Source organism: Fukomys damarensis, unplaced genomic scaffold (assembly GCF_012274545.1).
Source record: "Fukomys damarensis isolate Sample0158 unplaced genomic scaffold, DMR_v1.0_HiC HiC_scaffold_16, whole genome shotgun sequence".
Lineage (NCBI taxonomy): Eukaryota > Metazoa > Chordata > Mammalia > Rodentia > Bathyergidae > Fukomys > Fukomys damarensis.
This window is the reverse complement of record NW_022900928.1, coordinates 1,910,212-1,925,368: the sequence shown is the minus strand read 5'-3', so window position 1 is coordinate 1,925,368 and position 15,157 is coordinate 1,910,212. Positions and strand designations below refer to the sequence as shown.

The 15,157-nt window shown below is 41.8% G+C and overlaps 1 protein-coding gene across 1 annotated transcript in view; it reads left to right on the top strand.

Annotated features, from left to right (window-relative positions):
• Elp4 (elongator acetyltransferase complex subunit 4) overlaps positions 1-15,157 on the top strand; it is a 154,149-nt gene that overhangs the window by 73,658 nt on the left and 65,334 nt on the right. The window contains exons 6-7 of the mRNA XM_019209987.2: positions 533-617; positions 5,535-5,723. Coding sequence (XP_019065532.1) covers positions 533-617; positions 5,535-5,723 — 274 coding nt within the window. The remainder of the gene's footprint in view (positions 1-532; positions 618-5,534; positions 5,724-15,157) is intronic.

The following is a 15,157-nucleotide window of genomic DNA, read 5'->3' as shown; positions in this document are numbered from 1 at the left end:
AACTTTCATGGAGATTCTACCCGCTTGTCTTTGTGAGGCTTAAAATATCAAGCTTCTAAATTACTGTTATTTTAGCAGTTTGTTCTGAAGAAATTAAAACTTTTATGGGAGATGAGCTGAGGCGATTAGGACATCGATCCAGGTGTACCTGGCATAGCAGCTCATTAACTACGTGTTAATTATGTATGATTACTCCTGGAAAGCTGTAGTGGCTTCGCCATTTAGGTTGCTTCATTAAATCATTAATTTTCTTGGAGGTAACCAAGCCTGACATAATTAAGTCATCTCAGTCTGCACAGATTTTTATCTTCCCATGATGTCGAGTGCGCTGCGCGAGTCATGATAAGACGTGTGACTTATTCCCTTTTTGTATTGAGTTAGACATTGGCATTATTTATACTAGTTTGACACGTTTGCGTTATGTTTAAGTACCCTCATGAATGTCTATCTTGCAATTGTTGACTTCCTGTTTTAGTAGCTTGTCCTCCTTTGTAGCAGCCCATTCATGTGTCTGAACCACTTCTCCCAACAGCCACTTGACCCATGGCTACATGAAGCTCCTTGAGTTTATCAAGAGCATCATTTCTGAGGAAGGATTTGATGGATCCCATCACCAGGTATTGTGTTTTTTCAGAGACTTGTACAGCCACTCAGAGCCTGTTGTTTCCAGACCCGCTGGGGCAGGCCCGGAAGTCTTAGAGAAGCACGCAGCGCGCAAGCTGTTGTCAAGCGCCAGCCGTGTGAATGAGCGGACAGGCGGCCTCAGCCGGAGTCTGAGCCGCGTGCTCAGTGGTGCTCAGAGATGCGCACTCCCTGTCAGTGCTGCTCCTACATATCTGTCTGTAGAGTCTGGGATCAATAAATAGCTGCATTTTGAAAATGATTTTTAAACCTGTAACACTTGTACATGCCTGTGTCAGTTTTGTGTGTGTCAGTCATTCAGGCCTTAATTTCAAATGACCTATGTGTAAGAATTACTGTAAAATTTTATCTTTTACTATATAATGTTTTGCATTGTTTCACTGATTCAAAGATGCATTTCTATTTGCTTTATTAACATGTCTTACAGCTTAACTCTTCTCCATAGCTCCAGTTTTACATACTTATTCCATTTTGCACAAATGAAGATGTTCTGGTTAGTGTAACAAAGTGAGGAAGATTATTTTGAGATATCATGCCTTTTACTTTTTTCCCCAGTGATTCAATTACATTTGCAGCTGAAAGATCCATGCTTATATTATTTTAGCAGAAGTGTTCCACAGCACCATTATTTTTATTGACAAAGGCCAAAAAATCTTATTTTTGGCATTTTTAGCTATATTTGCTGTCAACTCAGATTTTGAAAGATTCTTACAAACTTTACTACTGTAGTTAACAATTTCTCCATTACAAAAGAAATAATTCTTAAACTAACAGTTTCATAGAAGGTTGGAGATACTCGTGCGCATTCAGGAAGTGCCAATACTCTGGGACGGCCTTTGGCTTCCCATAGATTGCTGTTTTGCTCGTGGCTCTGCATTGGCCCCAGCTAAGATTGTGGGTGCCCTGCCCTCCCTTTGCTGCAAGTGCTCGTCTGGAGAGGTAAATTGGTCCCTGACAAGCACCTCTCCCCAGTGCCGTGGTAACCATGGAAACAGGCATGTCATAACAGTTCCTGTGGCTCAGTGTGCAGGGCTGCTGCTTGTGCAGGATGGAGACGCGTCTTCTGACAGCAAGACGTTTCACAGAATGCAGAAGAGGAGAGACAATAGCAAAGGGTTGTGCCCACACACACACACACACACACACACACAATGTGCAGATACACCTCAAAATCCTGAGTAGGTTAAGCTGGCATTGGAATAGATGTTTTGTTGTCTTGTTTAGTTGAATATGAAAGAAAGCACCATTTTAAAGAAACAGTACTTTTTTTCATGAAAATCGATAACCAACAAGCTATCTTGATTCTCTGGACTGTTGACAGTCATAAAGATTGGACAGGATTGAACAGGTAAACATTTCTGTGGTGAATACCGAGAATGCTTGACATTTTAAAATCAAAATAAACCAATAGGCTATTATAAAAGTACATTTTCAGGTTACTAAAACTAAATATAGTAATAAATTTCTATATCATGAAATTATAGAATGTATTTTTTGCTGAATAACAGATTATACTTTGGTCTTAGGAACTTTGGACGAATTTAGGGCATTAATCAAGCATTCCTTTAAAAAGTATATTCCCAAATTAAAATTTTGTCCTGACACTGAAATAAATCCTACTTGTAAAAGGAAATTTTTATCTTATTTTAATTATTTTTTAATTGAGTTTACTGGTACATTTTAGGTACACAGTACAGTTACATTCATCATTGGGATCTTGTACCTTTACATGACAGGTCTTGGTTCTCATTTTTTCCCCTTGTCCCTGCCCTTCCTTCGCCCCCTCCTCCCCTCCCCGTTTACAAACACTTTATTTCCATTTTTTCACTTTCTCATATTTTTTTCCCTTATTACCTTTTCCCTATCCTTCCCACTTTCCCTACACCGTTAGCCCTTTTCTTCCTATTTCACATGGTCAATCATCTCATTAGGATCTTATGTACTATTATAGTTTTTCACACCAGAGAAACTATTCGGTATTTACAGATGTGTGACTTTTTTTTTTATCTTATTTTATCCATCACTGCAATTCCAAATACACTGAGCTAGTTGGGGACAGCAGATAGAAACGCGGTCTGGCAGAATGTTGTAGTGTGCCTCATCACTGCCTGCATGGTAAATTGCATGGTGTGTGGTCGTCTGTGAGGGCACCGGTTGCAGGCACTACGTCACTATAAGAGTAAATACGGACGCTCATTGTGCTTCCAGTGCTAGGTGAAGGATGTTAGATGTGCTCAGGGAAGAAATTTATTGTGCAGCCATCCGCAGAAGTTTGTTTTTTTCAGACTTAACCCTGCCACGCAGTATCCCACAGCCAGATGGTGTAGTAAAGGAGTCAGGTTTCCCAAGTGACGTAGGAGCCTGACTGAGGCTTTGCTTTCCACTTACCGTCGTATTTTTAAAAATCTCAACTACACCTCTGGGGTTGAAGTATTAAATTCACTTATGTTCCAGTCTGCTGTGTACCTTCTAACTAAATGTCTGCTCACTCCTTCATTCTTTGACTTGATAATTTCATTCTTTCTATTTGTGCTTGTGAGCATGGCTGAGCTTCTGTCCTCCTGACACCTGCTTAGCAGCGCTGTTGTTTTCACAGATACTTTTTGGTACATAGTAGGAGAGGGTCATGGCCTCGAAGGGTTAGAATACCCTGACCTGTCGTTTTCTGAAGAACGACACAACCTCAGATTGCATTCTGGGGTCTGGATTTGTGCAGGGAGGTTCTGGGGCTCTTGTTTCCTTTGCCTAGATTTCTCTTTCTGTGGAGAATCTGACTGAGGCTTGTTCACATGACGTAACAAGTTTAGGAATGACAAAATGAACCTGAGATTTTTGACATTTTACTTAAGTTTTGAAGCTCTAAGTAATAAAAAAGGAGTACCCTCGCATATTATACAGATATCTTGCACAGATTGGCAAGGAACATGTTTGTACTTCCAGCATATACCTTGGTACATCCGTTTGCTTTATTTCACTCAAGTAATGGAAAAATAGAAACAAAACCGTGTTTACGGATGACCAAAATCCTAACATCGAACTTCTTGTTGTCTGTCATAACGAACGCCATCCGAAGAGGATCTTAGACCAGCTTCCTTGACTCTGCCTTATTTCAAGTGCTTGGTGACACGAGGAATTTTCTGATGAAAACTCCTTTTTCTGTTATCTCACTTTTATACTGTATCATGTCCCTTCATATATTCAAAGAATTGTATGGAATTAAAGATCAGTGTCTTAGAGATGGATGGTTGGCCCTCTGTTCCATGTCCACAGATGCAGTGCATAGCAGATTGAAAACACTTGAGAAACTTTTTCTCTCTTCGCAACACAGACCTTTTTTTTCCTTGTCCTCAGTCCCTAAACAATACAGTGTAGCCCGCTGACATCACATTTACATCCTATTAGGGACATTGCGTTAACTTAGAGGTGGTTTAAAGCATCCAGGAGGCTGTGCCTAGGCTCTGTGTCAGTTCTGAGTCTGACACCATAAAGGACTCGTGTGTCCACCAATTCTGGCGTCCTGGCATCGCTGCTCTGGGTACCAGGAGGGCCCCCTGTGTGGTGCCCAGGGCCATAGGTCCACCTCATCATGCTGCCCACGCTGTCAGGCTCTGTTTCTCGTCTTCTATCTGTTCTCAGGGGTTTCCTCTTCTAATGTTTAAATGTTTTATTCATTCGTCCTATTTCCATTTGTCGATAAATTCTACTTGAAAAAAAATCTACAAACTCAATTTCCATTTGTACCATCGGGGAGAGAGATGCATCACGATGGACCATGCCTAATTGTTACCAACAGTTACAGGTGGTATTTCATAGCCGTGAGTGCTCTGTTAGGGTCTTGTTTATCAGAATCATATGTAAGAGGCATCTATCTTGAATATGGCTCTAAGAGAGGACGTCTTATTTTTTCCCACTAGAATTGTCGTAATGATTTTCTATGTATTTGCATGTACCAGTTTTTGTTAACACCTCCTTCTTTTGCTCAGAAATTTTACTAGATTGCTAACGAAACCATTTACGAAACACTTGTTCAGCTAGAATAACCCAAACAGTAGAACATATTATAAGCACATATTGGCAAACACTTATTGACAATCATCCTGGCTCTGCTTTGATGATTTTAAAGTGTGTATTCCCAAGTAGTACTGGTCACTATTATTACAACCTTAATATTAGTAGGCTCAGGTTCTAAATATTTGCCTGCTAAATTTTATGAAAAATGTTGAACTTAAAATAACATTATAAAAAGTTTCAAAAGGAAAAACTAGAGACAAGTGTAAAACCAAAAAGCTATATACATGGCTAAACATCTTTCAAACACAGAAGCAGGCACAGGTTAGAATAATTTAAATGAGACCTATTGAATAATTTATAGTTTATTAAAAAACAATTTTTAATTCTAAGAATGGGTTTGTGAACATTTTAGTTAAGATTCATACCAGTGGTTTGTTATGTATCATTTTAACCTTCTCAAACATAATTCTTAATCAGTGAAAATTTAGAGAAAATTTAAAGCTTAAGGCACAACCTTACAGTTTTCCAAAACTGACAAAATTTTCATTACTGTATTACATAACTAACTAGTTTAGAGACAGGGTCTCCTGTTGCCAGGCCGGCCTCCAACTCTCGGACTCATTGGCCCTCAGCCTTGGTCTCCTGAGGAACAGGGACCCACACCTGGCTCAGTGCTGTTATTTTTGTGTGTGTGTTCTTGCAATCTAAAAGTCTGGCTGTATACTGCCTTATTACTGATGCTACATTTTTTTTTTACCACATCTGATGATAATGTTGTCTTTCTGATATTGTAGACAAAGATAAGAGCTAGCAGCTAAAAGAGATTGTCTTACTGAGTAACAAAACCTTATGTGTTTACCTGCCCCCCACCTTTTTTTTAGCAAACACAGAAAAGTATTTTAAGAATAGGAATCCAGAACCTCGGCTCACCCCTATGGGGAGATGATGTTTGCTGTACAGAAACCTGTGGCGCCAGTCACAGCCTCACTACGTTCCTCTATGTTCTCCGCGGTCTCGTGCGGGCCTCACTCTCGGCCTGCGTCATCACGGTGCCCACACACCTGATCCAGGTAAGCCTTCCATGTTCACTTTCCCTGTGTTGCAGAAAAGTAGTCTGGCGTAGTTGGATTCGTTCCATTTCCTTGATCACTGTTGATGTGCTTGTTTGCCATGTTCGTATTTTGTTCGTTTGTAGGTGTCTGGTTGTAAATTTGCTTGTATATTTTAGGGACAATTTGCAGTCATTTTCTTCTGGTCTGTGACTTGACCTTTCTTATTGGGGTATTTATGGAGAGTCAAAGTGATAAATCTTGATGAGGTTGAGTTCATCTATTTTTTTAATGGCAAATTCTCTCTCTTCTCACCCTTTCAGTCTTACCAGCCTTTCACCTTGCCAAGATCTTTCTCTTATGTTTTTTTCAACATATTTTATAGTCTTTTCCTGTACTAATGGATCAACATATTCCTATTTGAATTTTTTACATAATTTAAATTCATGTTCTCAAATAGCTCTTGGTTTCTCTAGTTAACATTCCTGAACCTAAACTGTTACTTTGACCTGAAAATTCTATAAGTCTTACAGAAAAACTCCTTTCTCTAATCATACTAGATGTTGTACAGATACTTGCAGTTTTTATTGTTGGTGAAGCTGTTGTAAAATTAATGCTTTAATAATAGTCTTGATTTTGATAAGTGAGCCCAAAGCAGATTTAGCAGATGCAAGGGAGACGGGGCTGTGCCCGACACTCCCGTGACTGACTGTCACGCGTCAGCAGTGATTCCACGAGCATTGGGCCCGTCGGTCTTCACCACAGCCCAGCCACACAGGCCATGTGCACCTCTCAGCACGGGGTCACTACTGAGTGAGCAGCAAAGCCGAACGTAACAGTTACTCACACAGCTTCTCAGACCATCACAGCAGCCCACGGGAGGCTGTATTCATCTGCAGAGTGAACTGCAGTGAGGTCCGGTGTCAGACTTGAGCGCAGACTTCGGTCCCTTCCCTCCTTCAGCCTTGTGTGTCTGGAATTAGTCACCACCTGTGATGACACCAACTTGCCACCAGCAAATTTTTCTTGGCTAATTTTGCTCTATAATTTGATATTTTCAAAGAGAAACTCTCATCATATAATCTGAAAAATTAAGACCTCTGAAACCTTAAGTAGCAAGTTCCATTTCAGAAGAGGGAGGAAATGTTTCTCTATGCATAGTTGCACAGCATAAAAATACAGGATCTACACATGTATATATAATTTTCAAATTTATTCCAGAGAAACCTGTGCAAGAAAAACAATGAAAAAAAGAAAGAAAAGATCCATTTTTTATAAGCCACCTTGTTGGTGACTATTTCTGTTCTTGGAAGGTTCCAGCCCTGTCAGAGACACAGGGACCGCAACTGCCAGCTCCGGTCAAGGGCACCACCAGTCCTGCGAGGGGCAGTGAACGAGCCGTCAGTGCCCGCGCGTGAGGCTGTGGCGAGCTGGGAGCTGCACAGGAAGCAGTAGCCCAGCTCTGATACCGAAAAGATGCGCTCAGCCCTGTGTCACTGGAAGAAACGTAGATTCAACCTGCGCCTCTTAAATTTCAATAGAGAGGCTCCTTTGAAATGGAAATAACGAAGTATGTCAGAGTCACACACCATGACCAAGAATCAAGACAGGTTTCTCAAAATAGGAGGTGTCTTTACAAAGAAAGCCTTCTAATGTTTTCACATTTTTATGTTCTTTTTCCTAAACACTTTTGCGAAGTTAACGGATACTAGTCTTCAGGCCTATGATTCTCTGCTCTTTAAACATGATGCCTGACCATGTATTTGTTTTTCTATCAAAACACTTAGGAGAAAATGCAAAAAATCTAACAGTTTGATCAAACCAGTCACGAGATAAGTAGGAGATAAAACTCTTAATAAGCGTTAAAAGCTGGTGAAGAAAATAGGCTAAGGAAAGAGAATGACAACTGAGCAGTATGCGAGAAAGCTAGTCGTACACACATGAAGAACAGCAACCGTGAGGCTGCGAATTCTCGTAATGAAAACAGAGTGGTCGGTGTGGGCCACGTGCTGTCCTGAGCCCCTTCCAAGCATTGGTCTGACCCTGTGCTGACCCTGTATGTCTGGTGACTTCTCACCTGTTCCCACTCACACAGTCTGGTGAGTGGCAGAGTTAGGTGCTCCCCCACCAGGCTGTGCTGCTTGGTCAACACAGCTACTGACACAGGGTCACAGTGAGGAGAATGATTCAGTGCAGAGTGGGGCAGTCACAGAGCTGCCCTTCTGAGGTGGAGAGACGCCATGGGTGACTCTCAGCTTCCTCCACAACAGATGGGGCCAAAACCCCCCAGCCCAGGGCATCAGGAGAGACATGGCCACCCCGTGTCAGCACCTTGACACTTGGGATGTGGGAGAAGTTGTCATCTTCACTATTTATGACTTAAACAGACCTCCAGAGCTGAGAATGCAAGCAAGTCAGTCAGGCCTTACTAGAGAAACAGATTTAATACAAGGTGTACAAATACAGTACCTCAGTTTATGAACTCAGTTCTCCATGATTCTAGTTGCAGACCGAACTGGATGAGAACTGAATCAAATTTCCCCATAAGGGCAACATTGAATGCAGCCATTGAATTTGATTCGGTTCTCGTCTTAACTCAGTTTGCAACTAGAATCGTGGGAAGACTTAAGTTCGAGAGCCGAGGTACCACTGCATGCAGTGTAGGGATTTGCGAGACAGGTTTACCGTGGCCGCCCGCAGAGTCGGTGTCAGGAGTGCAGAGGGGCTGTCTGTGCGCTGCAGACGGAAGGAGCCAGGCCAGGCGATGGCCTGGGCTCCGTGTCTGCCCAGCAGTCCATGCCCAAAGCTGGGAGTTGACGCCCAAGTGGGGGGGTGAGGACTCCGCCCCTCCGCAGAGCCTGAAGCGGCCTGTCTTCTCTGAGCCCCTGCATTCCGCTCACATGGCCAGCAGGTTGGATGGTGCCATCTTCAGGAAGTCCCCTCACCACACCCAGAACTGTGTGGACCCCGCAAAGTTGGGAGATCTTGCTCTGGGTGACGCACTCACTTCACTAGCACACACACAGCTCAGTCTGCGCCCACTGCGATATCAGAGTGCGTCCAGAGAATAATCCCGTCCCCAGCACTGTGAAGCCACAGTGACCACATGGGAGTCCTCAGTGTCCTGGCTTTCTGAGTGAGGAGCACTGCCAGGGTCTTCTGGGGTGGCCAAGACGGAGGGCGGGGAGAGATGCAGCGAGTGTCCGTTCAGATCGCAGTAGTGACGCTCTTAGCTTCAGACACTGCTTTCCCTCCGCCGTGACCAAGGCTGTCTCCGCGGACTGCAGGTCTAAACGGTCCTCGACTGACTGAGAGTTGTTTAGCTGACACATTGTTTCAGCCGCTAGCGCAGGCACTGTTGTAGGCACCCAAGGGGACGCAGGGCTGAACAGAGTCAGAACAGCCAGAGGAGGAGAACTGACACAGAAGAGTCCTGACTGCTGTGTCTAGATGCACGAGCTGGGGGCGGGGGAGTGTTTGTGGGTGCAGAAGTCAGACACGTAGTGTGACATCCCCGGAAACGGTGCCGTAGAAGTACGCATCCGTGGGTAAAGGAACGCGACATTAAAAGCCATAAGACATCTTCATCTCTTACGGGGTGAGCCAGCCAATCACAGCTCTCCTTTTAGTTATTAGCATTCTGTCAGACGTGTACAGTAATGATTAGTTACCCTTTATTGTACTTTTGGCATGCTTCCCATGTTTAATCTCATTGTAAGGAAGGAACACATAGTTAAGGAAATTGCAAAGAGAGGGAAAAGTTAAAATAGGGAAAATAATGACATAAATTCAAAACTGATTTTTAAGACTTGGGAGTAGGATGAACTAGAACCATTTTTAGATTTGTATTCAAAAATGTTTTGTGATCAGCCTTAAACCTTTAAACTTGAATGTTTTATTTACTTTGAGTTAAAGATTATTTCCATAGCAACACAGGAAAAATGACAGGCATACTCTGAAGTGAATGTATAAAAATAAATTCTTAATATCTGTTAAGCAAACACTAAAATTATTTGCCAAATGTGTCACCGATGCCTTAAAACATAGACAGTCTCACACAGTTTACCCTGGAAACAGTATTATTACTCACACGGCCACCTCCGGGATGCAGTTTGAGTGCCTGCCCAAAGGCCTTGTGCTGAGACCCGGCTTCGGCTCCACACTGCCCGAGGAGGAGGCCTCATCAGGGGACACCGGGTGGACAGCAGCGCCCCACATCCCTGCCCGTGCCGACGGTTCCCAGAGCCCCGCTGTGCAGCCCTCCGGGCCGAGCAGCCTGCAAAGGAGCCAGTGTGTAGCCGGGCGGTGTGGCTGGACACGAGGCAGACCTAGGGCTCCAGTCGCGCTCCAGTGCGGCCCTCTGTCCAGCCCCTAACGCCGAAGCCTGTGTGTCCGCGCTGCACCTTCCGCTGCTGCTTCTGTTTACTGTTTCATACAAACGTGTTTTTGTTCCCTTGGAAACTTTTCAGTGAGATTTTTGTTTTGCGAAGCGGCCACTTTAATATAGTTACAATAAGATACTTTGGTTCCCTATGTAGCTAGATAAGGAACGTCGGCTTCTTTCCCGTGTGTAATTGGGAAGTGGCCTCCGTCCAGTGGAATTCATCACCTGCTCTCAAATGATGTAGCATGTTGTGCCTTTTACATTAATTTCATTTTCCTTCCTAGAGATAACTGTGTGCTTGAGAAGAAGGGTGAGCAGTAACATTTATTCTTTGGGGAAATAAAAGCTTAATTTTGTGTCTTATTATGATTTTATTAGCAAGGTGGAGGGAAAATAAATTCCCTCTGGCTTGTGCATTTTTTAATGCACTCTGTGACAGCTTGCTCTTCATTTGTATTTTTTATTGATTGAAAGCATTTTTTACCTGAAAGCATTAGGAAATAAATATGGAAGCACTTAGAGTTATAACTGAAATAGGTGTACCATGCTCACAGCATTCCTTTCCAAAGAAAATTGACTTATGGGTGCTAATTTTATTCAAGCTGTCATAATCTGTACTTTTAAGGAAATTTTAAATACAAACCTAATAAATTCTCTTTAATTATAATAATTCAAGAATGAAGATTTCATTGCTATTCTTGATAGTAACAATAATAAATATTTTCTAAAAAGTTCTAAGTATTGCCATCATTTAATGTATTTGCTTAGAGAACATTAGTTGGTAAACTAAACTTAATGCAGATTTCAGATTTGAAAATAGACAACGGCACATCTTCACTTGTTATCATCAGAATTTGGCCAGTGAATAGCACGATGCAGTTTTCAGTGTTTAACCACTGTTTCACTCTAAAGTCTCTTTTGCTGTCTCCTTGAAAGCACCTATTGCCAGCCTTAGGTAGCTTGTCCAGAGGTGGAGAGCCTATGGCACCTGTACCACAGCACATTGTGTCATCACTGAAAGCTCTGAAATGTTCACCGTCACTGTTCATACCCAGGAAATTTTATTTTCTGCAGAAAAGCGGGAAGAAAGGCCTTTTATAGTGTATGTCTCTTGAAAATTGAATAAGATGCAAATTGCTATTTTAATTGATAGCTCTTCACATAAATCTATAATATTCATATATTGGAGCTTGAAACTTGCAGGAGTGATGTAGTACATTTCCAAGTAGTGAAATTCAGAGCAAGCCTTTTCACATTCATAAGTTTTTGTGCTTGTGCTGAGTATTTTATCAGCTAAACTCGACATCAAACAATAGAAAGTTTAGAAACAACCACTGATACGTGATTGTGAAGGGCAGACCCCAGTGGTCTTGTGAATTTGTCCCAGTGTGAAATGTTTTATTCTTAAAACAAGAGCTAAGGATAATTGCTTGGTGTGTAGACAACAGACTTTTGTGAGTTTACAACTATAAAATTTGAGGGGAAATTTTTGTGTAGTTGTTGATATGAGCATCATTGTAGGAATGTGTAGCCCTACCTTTGTCTGTACATCTTAATCACCTTTACTCTTCTTTGAATATACTTTATTAAGGAAACTATTCAAGGGTTAAATTATAGACTTGATCTCTTAATCATAGTTGTCAGTTATTAGCAGATAAAGCCATATATCTGTATCTTTTCATGAAGTCCTTCCTTAATCAAGATGTTCTCGACTGAGAATCTGCCTTTACTCTCTCTGATCGAACTATTCTAACATTGATCCTAGGGAACTTGATAGAATTTAAAATTCTAAGGCAATTTTTAGAATGAATGGAATCATACTAAATCCATTTTAATTTTGTGACATATTTATCAAATTCTAATAACTTCACGTAAGTCTGGTGAATTTTAAATGGAGTCTGTTTTTCTTTCAAATAGAAAATAGAGCTGTGTTTCAACTCTCCTGTTAGAAGCTTGGAATTTATGAATTCTTACAGCTCCAATTTCTTTTCTTCTGTTTCAGAGTATGCATATTAGCATCTGCTTAATTTTTTAAATCAATCATAGCTTGTGTACATTATACATACACTATAATTTGATTTATTCATCAAGGATGATTGAAACTTAAAAAAATAAATTCCAAATTATCTGTAACCTCTATCCACACAGAGCATCTACAGCTGAATATGTTTCATTTTTGTCTTAGGGAAAATATGCATATTAAATAAGAGCAGGGGAAAATACCGCTTAGAAACATCCTGTCACAATCTAGCCAAAGCACACATAGTAAGCCACAGAGTAACAGTACTTTTGGATGTGAGTGACTTCATGCCATCTCTGCAGTGGTTCGCAGTGCCCTTCCCTTGTAGTTCCTGCCATGCTCAGGGCCATCTAAGGCCAAACTCTCCGAATGAGTTTAATATAAATAGCGAGAGTCTTGTCACGGTGTGAGGGTCGGGCAGCTGCTCGCGCATGTGGAGTCTGGCTGGACTGCGTGGTCTTCACAGCGCTTGGTGTCCAGGCCTGGACACTGTCCTGGGAGCAGGGGAGGCACCCATGTGTCCCAGCCACTTGAGCGTCATAGAATAAAATTGGGGGGAGGATCGGTCACATTATTTATTATATGCTATCTTCTGCATCACTTTTTTATATAGAAAAGTGCAACTTCACTTTGCATTTATTTTATAAATAAAATTGTAATGCCTGTATCTTCAGTCTTACAAGCTATTTGAATATCATTTTTAATTATTAAAATTTATAAACTTGTTTGTATACCGTTAAAGAAAGCTCACTGTCTTTGAGCAAGGATGATACTTACTTCACATTGAGAGCAGATGTGCCTGTAACCAATTATAATTCAAAGTTGTTTAAGTACCAGGTCAGATACTGCATCCTGATGTTATGTTTTAGCCCTTTGCTATTAATTACATTATCACTACTATATAAAGACTCCTAGCTTCTTTAACAATGTTTTCACACCCTATGCAGTTAATCTTTAATGTTGGGGAGGACGAGGGGAGAGATTAAATTAGCCTCATAACCTCTTTCTCTTCCAGGCTGATGATGGAAAATAAAAGCTCTTAGCTACAAAATGTAACACTTAGAATTAATATTTAATTAGACCAGCAAATTGTACACGGTGGCTGAAAGCTTCCAAGGAGTTGTTAGTGCCACCATTGACCTACAGGTTTAATAATAACTCACTTCTGGAAGCAAGTGCCGGTTCAGCATCGCAGAGCCACCACGAGGAGGCCCTGGGAGAGCAGAGCCAGCCAACAAATGGCAGGCAAGGCTCCTGGGCCGGAGCCTTCTGGAGACCGGGAGCAGCAGTGCCCGGAGCCAGGACTCCGATGGGAACAGCGGGGAAAGCTGATCCCTCCTGTTCTGGGAGTTTCTGGTTGGAGGCCAGAATCTTAGAACAGATTTTTACTAAATGTTTTTGCTGCAGCCATTAACTTACATTGAAAATCAAATATCGAATAATTTTTCTATAAAATGTACCAGCTCTCTTGTGCAAACACTGGCCCTTAACTCCTCCTGTATTTGTCCATGGGCTCCGTAAACCCGGATCATTAGACTGTCGGGTAGCTTTGGCGCTGTACATTGTGCTCTTTTGCTGTGACATGCTGTTTCCTTGTTCCCTGTATAGTTGATTTATATGGCTCATTTCTATATTATTTCATTATGGGCTTTATGTAGAGCCTGAGCAGAGCTTGTGAAGTCTGCAGCCTACAGACTGTTTGTCTTCGAGAATAGACGTGTGCATCAACAAGCGTGATTCAGAGGCATCCTTCATCTTAAAAGGCTCTGTGTTATAAAAGCAGTACTGCATTTGCTTATGCTTATGATGTAATTAAGTTACAAGATAAATAGTTGGACCTCCCGGTGAAACATTGGATCCTTTTGGATCCAACCAGTTCATCAGATGAGAAAAGACACCGTGAGCGTACAAGTGTGCAAATGCAGAGCAGCGACCTGGAAGGGGGGCACCTTCCATAATTTATGGTTATGTCTTAAATTATTAAAGGCAGCCCACCAGCAGGGAGCAGCCCAAGCAGGGAGGGCCTCGCCAGCAGGGGGAGCAGTCCTGTCTGGCCCGGGCTCCCAGCGCCACCCCACCTGCCCCCGCCTCTTTCCCAGCCAGTCTCCCATCTGGACCTGGCTCTGCCCGCCTGCTCTGATGACAGGCTATCATTTCATACTCAATATGGGATGACTCTAAGCTGCTTTTAAACTTTCGTATCCTCACCCTGCCACTGCAGCCCGAGCATCAGCTGGAGGCTCTGTTTGATATTTGGATATTAGCAATGGTTTTTCCAGGCGGGGCACAAGCTTGTGGACATCTGTGAATTGGATCTTAGGGGTTTTAAGGAGAAAGAGTGAGATGCAATGTCTGATTTAGAAAGTTACCCATAAAACGGCTGTAAGCATAAGCTACAGTCAGATTTCTCCGTGAAGAGTTTCCATGGTGTGAAACTACATGATGTATAGGTGTGCAAAGCTGCAAAAGTCAATTGTGAGTGTTATACCCTTATTCTGTCTGGCCTGTTGATTACAGCGGCTTGTTACCCTATTTCTGAGCTTTCAGAAAATGCGAGCTCTTACATAATAACCCCAAAAAAGAAACAAAATGGATAGGCATTCTGCAAAGTGTGGAGTAGTTGAGGCCAGTATCAGTATAAATAAGATCTCTGAAAATTAAACCAAGTGCCCTAAAAATGGAATCCTCCATTGTAAAGAACCAGCATCTTCACTCCAAAGTGTAGAAACCATGTATTTATTAAACTGGAAACCAGAAGACACAGTTCCACTGCATTTTCCCAGTAAGATTCGACGCCCTCTCTGCCATTTTCTGCACCTTGGAGAGTAACTGTATTTGTCATTAGCGCCTTGGTGGATGTGTTAAGCTTTAGAGGAAAAAAGCCAAAATATGTTTGCTTTATGATTTCGCCTAAATGAACTACTGTGAATAATATTTACAGTTTTTTATTTTTAAAAAAGTTCCTCTGTATCATAGAATTAACTGACAGAGTAAAATCCAGTATTAAATCTGGAAAGATTTCATCTAATACCTTTACTTGTTACAAATATG